The sequence below is a fragment of the Portunus trituberculatus genome, chromosome 32, assembly GCF_017591435.1.
Source record: "Portunus trituberculatus isolate SZX2019 chromosome 32, ASM1759143v1, whole genome shotgun sequence".
Taxonomy (NCBI): Eukaryota; Metazoa; Arthropoda; class Malacostraca; order Decapoda; family Portunidae; genus Portunus; species Portunus trituberculatus.
Genome location: NC_059286.1, coordinates 855,666 through 867,500, shown reverse-complemented (window position 1 = coordinate 867,500; position 11,835 = coordinate 855,666). Strand labels below are relative to the sequence as shown.

Here is an 11,835-nt window from a genome sequence, read left to right as displayed (position 1 = left end):
GTGGTGGTGGTGGTGGTGGTGTTGTCACTGTTGTCGTTGCTTTTCAGGTCGTTATTGTCGTTGGTGGTGGTGACGATTGTTGTTTGTGATGTTCTCGTTGTTGTTGCTTTTGTTGTAAGTGACGACAGTGTATGATAATTAGTTACCTTAATGGCAGTATGTGTATTTACCTATTTGTGTATTATAGGGCCCGAGCTAAGCTCTCTGTGCCCTGTCTCCTTGTCCTTGTGTGTGTGTGTGTGTGTGTGTGTGCTGTGTGAGTGTGTGTGTGTGTGTGTCTACAGAGGTAAAAGTAAAGTTTTATGCAACTCACAGATTATAGTATTGTGAAATGAGAGGGTTACTTGAGGGAGTGGGTGAGTGAGAGAGTGAATGCTGGTAGTATTCAGAACTAAATCATAACATGGACTGATGAGTGACTGTCAGTGGTGTGGGGATGATTGTGAAGCGTGTTGATGAGCTAGGAAGATAATGATGTAGTTCACGGGAAGGAAGGAGGAGAGGCGGAGTGACGGAGGAAAGGAAGGACAGAATAACAGGATATAGAATGTTGCTACTATCAAGATCAGTCATAGTGGAGGAAGGATGTATGCGTGGCAGCGTGACGCCTGGTATGAGAGCGAGGCGGAATGGTTGAGGTGTGTCGTGACACAGACTTACAGCATCATCTTATATCATCTCATCCTCCCTCCTTATACCTTCCACAGCGCGCCCTGCTGGTCCTCGCGTGGCCGCTGCTAGCGTGGTCGTTGCCGTTACCAGACAAACCCCACCCCCAAGTTGAATTTGGCGGCTTCCAGCCTGTGCATCCGGGACGAGGAGCGGGACCTTCTTCAGGGTACCACGGTCCTCCAACGCCTCCTCACCAGCCCCATTTACCGCCAGACTACAGCCATTCTGCACCACCGCACAACGTACCTACCAAGACCATCTACGTAAACTTGCCGCCCCAAGAGGTTCCGCCGCCGGCTCCTCCGGTGGCCGCCGGACCCCCACGCAAACACTTTAAGATTGTGCTCATTCGCGCCCCAGCGCCGCCGCCGCAGGTGCAGACCATATTGCCGCCACGCACAGAACACAAGACGAAGATCTACGTGCTACATCAACGTCCTCAGGATGAGCCGCAGGTGGTGGAGGTACCACACGTGCCGCACGATCCTCAGGTGTATTTTGTGGAATATGACACGCCGCCCACCGCCCATGACCTGCAACAGCTTAGCTCCGGTAACTTGAATGGCTTCACCGTGACCCCCCAACATCCCGATGGCGGGGAGTACGGGTCTCCTTCCTTGCTGCACGGTCTGGGAGCTGACCTCGGAATAGGAGCTGGTTTGCAGGTAGCAGCCGATGGTCTTTACCAGGGTGAAGTCTTCAAGCGGCAGGTGGGAGAAGAGGCGGCGGAGGCGGCCGAGGAAGGCGAAGAGCAGCAGCCCTTGCACACCTGAGCCTACCGTGTAGGCTCCCCGGCCGGCTCTCGTCGTCTTAATTAAGTTAACTTATTGTTTATCGTCCCAGCCTCCCGCCTGGATCGCGCCTCAGCCGTCCATCACTCATCATGGCACCATCGCTAGCTGCAGGAGCGGGAGTGAGGCTGTACTGGACAGAGTGGCTCTTCCCTGTGAACCTGACGCCCCTTCTCCGTCCTACTATTACATTAGCCAGCAGCCTATACGCTCCGCCCCAGGATGGCCGCAGGCGGCGCCACATTCCTCTTTCTTACCTCCTGTCTTTGTAATAAAATCAAAATATTCCATGTGTTGTGCCCCAGCCTTTCATCGCGCCCTGAACAGAAACAAGGTACTGTACAACCATCACAAGGCTTACACACCCCACCATCCCGTCAACTCACGCTCGCCACGCAACGCTCCTCGAAGCGTGGAAGGGTCTTGTAGTTCTGTAGGCAACCAAGTCATCTTCATCCTCATTCTCATCCGCTAGGTGAAGCATGAGAAGTACCAAATCAAACCAATGGACCAAGTGAGAGTTAACTTGATCGGCATTCATTTCTCCCAAATTTAATGGATGAACTTTCAGACAACCCTTGAAACAATCACATTATTATTCCCAGCAAGCTACTCTACTCCTCGCCACGCAAGGAAGTTAGCGCCATGTATACAATTTAATCAATGCTAAGAAGAGACTTTCAAAACTTTCAGGGCGATGTATAAAAGCTCTATAATAAGTAGAATTACGAGAAAGTGGATAGAAAGAATATAAGAGAAAGCGAAAGAGAATTGCAGACAAAAACGGAAATTCATGTAAAGAAGTAAAAGTTATCTACCAAAGAGAGAGAGAGAGAGAGAGATTATTACATCTCGGAAAGAAATGTATAATAAAAGAAAGTCGTCAAACGAGTCAAAACCCAATCACTGAGAGAGAGAGAGAGAGAGAGAGAGAGAGAGAGAGAGAGAGAGAGAGATGTGGGAGGAAGACTAGAACTTCGATGCATCAGATAGAGGAAGCTTTTTTAAGTCGTTTTATTGTAATTATTATAATTATCATTACTATTATCAGCAACTTTTCACTTTAATCATAATTGTTATCGTATATGGTAACTATAAAATCAGTAGTAGTAGTAGTAGTAGTAGTAGTAGAAGAAGTAGTAGTAGAAGTAGTAGCAGTAGTAGTAGTAGTAGTAGTAGTAGTAGTAGTAGTAGTAGTAGTAGTAGTGTAGTGTAGTAGTAGTAGTAGTAGTTGTAGTGTAGTAGTAGTAGTAGTAGTAGTAGTAGTAGTAGTTGTTGTTGTTGTTGTTGTTGTATAGTAGTAGTAGTAGTAGTACTAGTAATAGTTATTGTTTAAACATTCATAAACCGAGAATTGAAAAACGCATAAATGATAAAGGAGATTTGATTATGAAGTATACATCCGTACAGAAAGAGAGAGAGAGAGAGAGAGAGAGAGAGAGAGAGAGAGAGAGAGAATATGGCAAGAAATAACGGGGAGAATGATTCATAATTGAGATGGAGGGAGGGAGGAGAGAAAGAGGTTAGATAAAAAAATAATGCTGACGCAATGTTATACCAACTCTGCTGTTTACCCCGCTACCAATATCCAACCGTTTCCAATGTTAGATTTTAACATCATTATACAAGACTGACACAGGCAAGGAGAACAAAAAGATGATGATGATGATGATGATGATGATGATGATGATGATAATTATAATCATGATGATATGGTGACGAGGGTGAAGTTGCAACAGTGGCAGAAGTATACGTACCATCACCGACACCACCTCCATCACCAGTGTAGTACAGTAGTACTTAGTAGTAGTAGTACGTAGTAGTAGTAGTAGTAGTAGTAGTAGTAGTAGTAGTAGTAGTAGTAGTAGTAGTAGTAGTAGTAGTAATAGTAGCAGTAGTAGTAGTAGTAACAGCAGCAGTAGTACCAGTAGTAGCAGCAAAATTACGTGGTAGTATTATTAGTAATAGTAATGATAGTTAGTAGTGGCGGTATGATAGTTTTACTTTTACCTGAAAATTCCTTTCATATCCCATAATTTGCACGTGAATCACTGAATCGATACTTAAAATGAAAGTTGGGCTGCTGCTTGTCGCTTCCTTCTTTCTTTGATTGGCACTTCCTAACTGCAGATAAAATGTCCAATAGGCGTAGGCCCCGCAATACCCGCTCATCCATCCCTCACCATTACTCTCCCTCACCTGCTGGGTACTGTACGCTCTTCACTAACCAATTACTCGTATGTTGACCGCGTCCGCTATCGGGGAAGTGAGTGGCGCAGGGAGGGAGAGGATGAAAGGCAAAAAGTAGTGAAAAAAAAAAGGTGCGTGTGTGTGTGTGTGTGTGTGTGTGTGTGTGTGTGTGTATATATATATATATATATATATATATATATATATATATATATATATATATATATATATATATATATATATATATATATATATATATATATATATATATATATATATATATATATATATATATATATATATATATATATATATATATATATATATATATATGATGCTTTTTCCTCCAATATTTTCTCTACATCTGTACACCACATATTCAAACCTTTCTCCGTGACGTCACAACGTAAACAAAGTCGCAAATCGACTGAGTAATATCAACATGTCTGTCGTGTTTTGTGACAAGTTTTTCCAGTCGCTGGGCGCATATTGACACGTGTGACCTTGCCTTTAGTGAACTTATTTCAACCTAAGGCGGGTTCACACGTGTCAATATGTGACTGAAATTGCAGTAGAGTTTCCGACTGAATATTAGTACTAGCGACTGGAAAAAACTGTCGCAAAACAAGACCGACATGTTAGTCTTGTTTAGTCGATTTGCGACTTTGTTTACGTTGTGACGTCATGGACAAAGGTTTGAAAATGTGGTGTCCGATGTAGAGAAGATGATGATAGAGTTGATGAGGGAAAAAGAACACATCTGGTATCCAAAAAATTAATTCTACACTCTACAGCAAAAAAAAAAAAAAAAAAAGCCTACGCAAATCGACGTTCGAAGAGATAGCTGCCACTCTCCAAGAATTGTTTCCCTCTATGCAAGGTGTTCTTGGAGGTGTGGACATAAATTTTTGTGATGATTTAATCTGACCGAGCAATTCTTTTTTTTTTTTTTTTTTTTAAGGTTAAACTACCGCTTTGTCATCGTCACCGGAGGAAGATATACATGTCTTGTTGGGTAAATGTTTGTTTAGTGTTTACCTTCACTTCCTGCCAACCACCTGATACTTACCATTCACTATGTGTTAACGTGTTCAGAATAGAAGGGCTCAGTCGATACTTCTAACGACTTGCAATTTCAGTCACATATTGACACATGTGACCCCACCTGTACTCGACGTGTAACAGCAATCATCATCACGAATACGTTCCTTGATACAATAGATATAAATTAATATCCAACTGCACGTCTTTCTGCCTTTTTTTTTATAGTTGTATAAGGGCAGTCAGCGTTGCGGGCAACTGAATAATTTAATTAACCTGCATACTTTATCCATACATCCACCTGAATTCAGCAAAACCTCAGTGATGGAATAATAATATATAGACCAAGAGCACAAGTGTTGTAAATAGTACCTCTGAGTAATGGCAAGAGAGTGACAGTTAAGAAGATATGCAGGGAGTGTGGCATCTTGCAGGTGGTTAACGGGTATAGTGGCGCCGTTAGTGAGGCTGAGTGCTGCCGCGACCACCACAACTTCTAGTTACCCGTGGGTGTAAACAAAAAGGTCGAGGGAAGCCGGGTAGAGCCATATTGAGCCTTATCCCTACCCACCAGGCACTCATCACCACCATGGCAGGGACACTCATCAAAAAGGGACTCGACCAACTTAAGAGTCCGGAGTTCAGAAATTATTTAATGAGGTGAGCAGTGTCACAACTGAGAGTCAGGTGATGGGCCTCCCGGCACACACGGTACGCCGGTGCATAAGTGTTGTACTGTATGTAGTGCACCGAATCGTTACTTTTAGAAGATTGCACTGGTATTATGTGGTCCAGGAAGTCTTGTGTGGGAATTTTGCTGTAAATGACAGGTGTATTCACTGGTATTTCCCGTCACATGGCAAGTTCGTGGCCTGAGGGGGGGCGGGGGAGCTTGGCACATGCAGCGGGAGTTTTGTTCTTCGCAGACACACTGTGTGAAGTATACCAGGAACTTTATAGCACTGCCTTCACTTTTCCTCTGCTTGGCATTGTTAAAAGTAATCACATTCACCCTGTGGAACATTTATCTTTGTATTCTATTCTTTCAAATATCTCTTTACCTGAGGAAAAAACTAAATAAGCATCATATTCTCTTTTTCTCTCTAAGGTCATGCAAAAAGGTAATTTTAACTATGCTTACAATGCTAACTAATCATGAACTCAGCAGTAAAAACATTGAACTGTTATTAAGTGTGTCTCATTAATAGACTAGATGTTTACTTCTCTGCTTTCTGTAAGAATATATGCATAATAAACTAATAGGTCAGTAAATACGTTCAATCATTTCTCTATTTCATTAGTTTGTTGAAAATATTTACTCAGTAAGATTGTTTTTGTTGATTTGTATAAGAAAATATACGCTATATTTTTCTTTTCTTATTTTTTTTACCTTTAATTCTCTCTCTAAAAAAAAAAAGGAACATAATTAGTCTAAATCTAACCTAACTTCGAATCCAAGGCCTATCTCTTTACTCTTTGAGGCACTAGCAAAACAATATGTTGTTTTACATTCTTTGCACTGTATGTGCTTTATTCCAGTATAAGAGTTTGCATACAAATTCAAGTCTACTTTGCAATAATATTTTTTATTGTAATCCTGTGAAACAGTTAAGTCTTTATGGTGTTTGGATGTTAGGCCATAAGATTGACAGACAGGACAAAAGATCTGTAAAAACCCCATGTTGCTTTCAAGGCAGAAGAAATGGATGAAACTTTAAAATTATTCTCTCTCTCTCTCTCTCTCTCTCTCTCTCTCTCTCTCTCTCTCTCTCTCTCTCTCTCTCTCTCTCTCTCTCTCTCTCTCTCTCTCAGCAGAATATGATTTCAGTTACTTGTTGTTTGAAATATTCATTAGTTTGTCAATTCAGACATTACAGCTAGATAACTGTAAAGTTGAAATGATGGACTGACCAGGAAGGTTATATATACCTCTGCCCAATGTTTCTTGCAGCACACACTTCTGGGGTCCTGTAGCTAACTGGGGCATACCCCTTGCAGCCATTGCTGACACCAGGAAGCCCCCGGAATATATCAGTGGCAAGATGACATTTGGTATGTAAAGCACAAAATGCTTAACCTTGTTATTGTATAATGCATGAAACTTTTTTTCTAAAAGATGAGGACACATGTACACAAGTGACTGTGGCTGAGCTATGGACTGTCAGTCACATACCAAACATGATGCCTCAATCACTAAACCCCACCACAATGTGGCACCACAAAGTTGCTTGTGTGTTCCTGGCCCAAGAGCTCCCTAGTAGTTATTTCTACATTAAAAATAGATAAGATTAATGAAGCAATAAAACATTTAAAAACATTTCTTATGCTGTTCATAAAATGTTAATTTTCTATCTTATACATGCAGTAATAAGCTATTTCTGCCTTTAGCACAAACTATCACATACAGTTATTATGACTACTTACACCTAAAAGTTATAGGAAAGATAGATGGTTGAAAAGAAGAATGCTTTTAAGTACAAATGACTTTCTGTACCTAGCTGTCAGTATGCTGCATGGTCAGAGCTAACCTTCTGTCAGATTTTAGATATGTATAACAATTGTGTTGCAGATGAGTTAAATCCTTCGTGATCCTGCCTACTTGTTTCGTTGTACCCGTCTAATAAAGCTTATCTAGTGATATTGTCTCTGCACCTAGTTTTCCTGCCTTGTTAACAATCCTTCTCAGCTTGTTTTTATCTTTACAGGTAAGCTTTCCATACCAGGTAGTGATTGAAAAGTTTAAAACTGATTCTAATGTTGATTTATAAAATAGGCTAATTATACTATATAAATCCAAAATTATTAATATTTAAAGTTCAAAATAAAAGGTTTTCAAAGAAAAGCCATTCTCCCATGCATTTGCACACCTACGGGAAGAAGAGAAAATGCTCACAATATTATTTGGCATTGTTTATTAATTTTCTCTTTCAAGTTTACTAACTAACACTTGTCGAGCCGCATGAATTCCCTTGGCGAGCCTCATGCACTCATAGTTTGCCCACATCTGATCTAGACAAATCCCTACCACCCACTCTAAACATTTGATATTATTACATAGGTAAACAAAATCAGTTTTTCTTGCATGAAGTAGTTACTAGAAAAAATTAAAGTCAGTGTAATGTTAGAACAAGAGATGGAATGACTTATTGGACATATTGAATTTATGGTGGTAGTGGTCAACAGCAGAATAGTACTTCTGATATTTGAGTTACTTGTAGAACCAAAATGTGGCAATACACAGGATTTAGTGATCTTAGCAAATAATATTGAAATACACAGATAGCCTTCACACTATTTTGTAATGGAATAGACCTACAGTCATCACCACATGATAAAATGTAACTATAATCATTACCTTGATATATGTTTTACTATCATTAGTTGTTGTTTACTATGACAATTTCTCATCATTTCTCTCATAGCTCATCCATTTTTTTGTATGCCTATCTTATTTCACCTGCCTCTTTTCAGCACTGTGTCTTTACTCTGCGATCTTCATGAGGTTTGCCATAAAGGTTCAGCCTCGCAACCTGCTCCTGTTTGCTTGCCACTTCACCAATGAGACAGCCCAGGTTGTACAGGTGAGAAATAAGCTGTAGTCATGTTACTTTAAATACCTACTAAGCATTTCAGAGAGAGTTAAGGGCTTGTTTTTCTAGAATAACTTTGTAAGGAACACACATATCATTATGAAATTTTGCCACAGTGTACTTGACACCCTCCCCGAATATCCCAATGTGTCAAGAATCGTCAACAGTATATAATAATGGCACTTTTCCCTATAAAAACAGGAGAAAGTCACTTATCCCTCACAAAGAAATGGACAAGTGGTAAGAAATGGTGATGTAGTACTATCTGTGACGTAGTAACAAGCTCCACCCACATAGTCCCTCCCCCTGCTCCTACCCTCCTCTCTTCCATCCCTCCCATATTTTGCTCCTTCCTCCTCTCCTCCTTCCCTCCCCATCTATGTATTCCCCTCTCTCTCTCTCTCTCTCTCTCTCTCTCTCTCTCTCTCTCTCTCTCTCTCTCTCTCTCTCTCTCTCTCTCTCTCTCTCTCTCTCTCTCTCTCTCTCTCTCTCTCTCTCTCTCTCTCTCTCTCTCTCTCTCTCTCTCTCTCTCTGTCACCATTTCTCACCACTTGTCAATTTCTTCGTGAGGGATAAGTGACTTTCTCCTATTTTTATAGGGAAAAGTGCCATTATTATATACTGTTTACAATTCATGACACATTGAGATATTAGGGAAGGGTGTCAAATACACTGGCAAAATTTCATAATGATATGCGTGTTCCTTACAAAGTTATTCTAGAAAAACGTGCCCTCAAACTCTCTGAAACGCTTAGTAGTGTAGTGTTGAGGCACATAAGTTCAGTGGCTTTCTTGTATGATATTGTATAATGATGAATCTTAAGTTATAGCCAAAATCAAGACATCTGCAGGAAATTATCATGTTGGTACTGTAAGGTAAATGACCCTGAATGGGAGTGAAGCACAAATATTCAACATTTATTGGCAGAATTAAGTAGCACATTTCTTTCACCAGGGCTGTCGCTTGATACAATATGAGTACCTGGGAGGGAAGGATGCAGCAGCCAAGGCTGCAGTGGATGCCAAGGTTGCGTAAGCTGACCCAATCCAACGTTCAAGTTCTTAGTTATACAGTTCATTCTTGACACTGTTGCACCCACATACCATAAATAAAACTGAGCTCATAGCACAAGATAGTACAGTCTAACATTGCACAATGAAGAGCAGGTACACAATATAGTAGAGACAGATGGTGACAAACATATGTTCAGAAATAAATCAAGCAAACTGTAAACTCAGGACTTGTCATTAGTAGCTTGCAGCATTTGAACTTCCCTGGACTCAAAATTTATTTTCCAAAATCCATAGTTGTCATTTTGAAGCATGTGGTGAGTGAACAAGATGTAGTCATTCATTATGATAAGTGTTGCAAAATCTCACTATAATGGGCTATGGTGTGGGCCAGCTGACTTATTCTTATTTTTAAGGTGACCATTTGAATGAAGATTCTGTATATAAGTGTTCCTCACAGCAAATGTGGACCAATTGTTGTTGAAGACCAGAGATTTGTTGTGCCATTGCCTGGTTTTATCAAGCTGGACTTAAATGATAAATGACAGAAGCCCACAGAAGTATAAATTAAGAGCTGCAGAAAAATAATATTAATGAAATTAAATATAGCAACAACACTACACAAGAATCAAACATTTGTAGCAGCACAGTGAACTTCATGAATGTAAGATGAAGTCGCAAGCCAACAAATTTTGGAATGTCATTGCTTACTGTGTGTGTGTGTGTGTGTGTGTGTGTGTGTGTGTGTGTGTGTGTGTGTTTTCATTTTTTAGCTATTATTATGAAATGTATATTTCAGAAAGCTATAATTATCATCTACCTAAATTTGTTGAAATGGTCTTGTGGGGACACTGAAGGTATCAGTGATATTATCCAGCTAGACTCATTGTTGTAGGCTTCCATAGGTGTATAGAATATTATATATGAATCATAGTGGATAGATGGACAGGTGCAGATTCAGACTGAGAATCCTTTATTCAAAAACTTTGAAATCTGGAATATTTTAGTACAATACACCATCATTTAAATTTTGCCAATACCAATGTGACACAAAATCAGTACAGATTCTATTACTTTATGTTTTGAAGATATCCTGTGCCACATCTATTTATTTATTTTTTTTCCAATATGTGTTTCTTATCTTTTTTTATTGTGGTAAGTAGAAATTTGTATGTATGGATGTTACTAAATCTTTAAAAATCTTAAATCCTTCTGATATCAAACATCATGGATAGTGGATTCTTCTCCTTTTTATTTGTAGATGTATCTATATATGTATTTTTATATAGTACCAGAAAAATTAACAGTAAACATATCTTATTGTTTTGTTTTGTTATACAGACAATAATATCTCTTCATTAAGCATGATAAAGACGAACTTATGCTCTAAGTAGTCCCTAAAGGAGCAGTCAGTCTGCATATCACATGCTTTGCACTGCAACACGGGTACTGCTGCCACCAAAAGCTCCCCACCACCAGTCTGTTAAAGTGAGGTTTCGCTGGAATGTTTTTAAATTAGCACTCGGTTGTTATGCAGAAAGTTGATTTAATTATTTGTTATATTTTTTTTATTTAATTATTTGTAATATTTTTTTATGTTTTTAACAGTGATCATATTTTTGATATAGTACGTAATAGTAAGGTCATGTGTGACATATCGGTGTAATGGTTTCCTGTAAATACTGAAACTTGCATTTGTTGGTGCACAATCTTGTTAAATAGAGTATTTTACTGTTGTTAATGTAGAGCTCTGGTGAATATGTAGTATGATTGTAGTGTAAATTCTATGATTCTATGATGACTCTGATTCAGTATCACTTGAGAAAGTAAGTTCTGTTTGTTAACAACATCTTTTATTGAGAATCTGTCTCGTAATGTTTGTTTTAGAAATACTTACGGTCCATATTTTGATAAGAAATCTTTGATTCAGACTATGGACATGTGTATCTTCAGGGAAAAAAAAAATACTGTAAATGAGATTGGGGTAAGAATTACAGTAGATCTTTCATCAAAGTTTACATCAGAGTGAGACAGAAGAGAGAGGACTAAGACAGTGTATTAAGGGAGACTTGTTAAAGATCAATGAGGGAGATAAAGATGTTTGTCATTTCCAAACTTTATCTTTTCCACTGAAGTGATATGAATTTACACTTTCAGAATTTATCTGAAGTTGAATAAACTTTCAGGCAGCTTATAAGAATGCTTTTACTTCACTTACTATACTTTCTTTTCTCAGACAGGGTGGAAATAAGAAACTTAAAGAGATCATATACTTAGTTTTCAGTTACAAGTCAACCACTACACAATGAATGATAAAGAACACTAAGCTGTGCCTAGTCAGAACATGTAGAAGTTTCTGGTGTAATGGCACTGAAGGTTTATGCATATCAGGTGCTGTGATCAAAGTGGCAATTCTCCGTCAATATTCAGATATTCTTTGCCATTCCTAGGGACTTGTTTATCTTTACACAGGGAATAATATGTCTTCATTTCAACAAGCAATGAGCAGAAAAGTTTATTATAATTGTCTTAATTATTCT

The 11,835-nt window shown here is 39.1% G+C and overlaps 2 protein-coding genes across 2 annotated transcripts in view; both read left to right on the top strand.

The window, feature by feature from the left end:
- The window catches only part of LOC123511885 (extensin-like), a 2,159-nt gene extending 408 nt beyond the window's left edge, over positions 1-1,751 (top strand). Inside the window, exon 2 of the mRNA XM_045267945.1 lies at positions 708-1,751. Coding sequence (XP_045123880.1) covers positions 708-1,445 — 738 coding nt within the window. The 3' untranslated portion in view covers positions 1,446-1,751. The remainder of the gene's footprint in view (positions 1-707) is intronic.
- Positions 1,752-5,153: 3,402 nt separating this feature from the next.
- Positions 5,154-11,489, top strand: LOC123511886 (mitochondrial pyruvate carrier 1-like). The gene is made up of 4 exons (XM_045267946.1): positions 5,154-5,354; positions 6,646-6,746; positions 8,166-8,275; positions 9,240-11,489. Exons 1-4 carry the CDS (start codon positions 5,284-5,286, stop codon positions 9,318-9,320), a joined length of 363 nt encoding a protein of 120 aa, XP_045123881.1. The 5' UTR covers positions 5,154-5,283; the 3' UTR covers positions 9,321-11,489.
- The last annotated feature ends 346 nt before the right edge of the window (positions 11,490-11,835 follow it).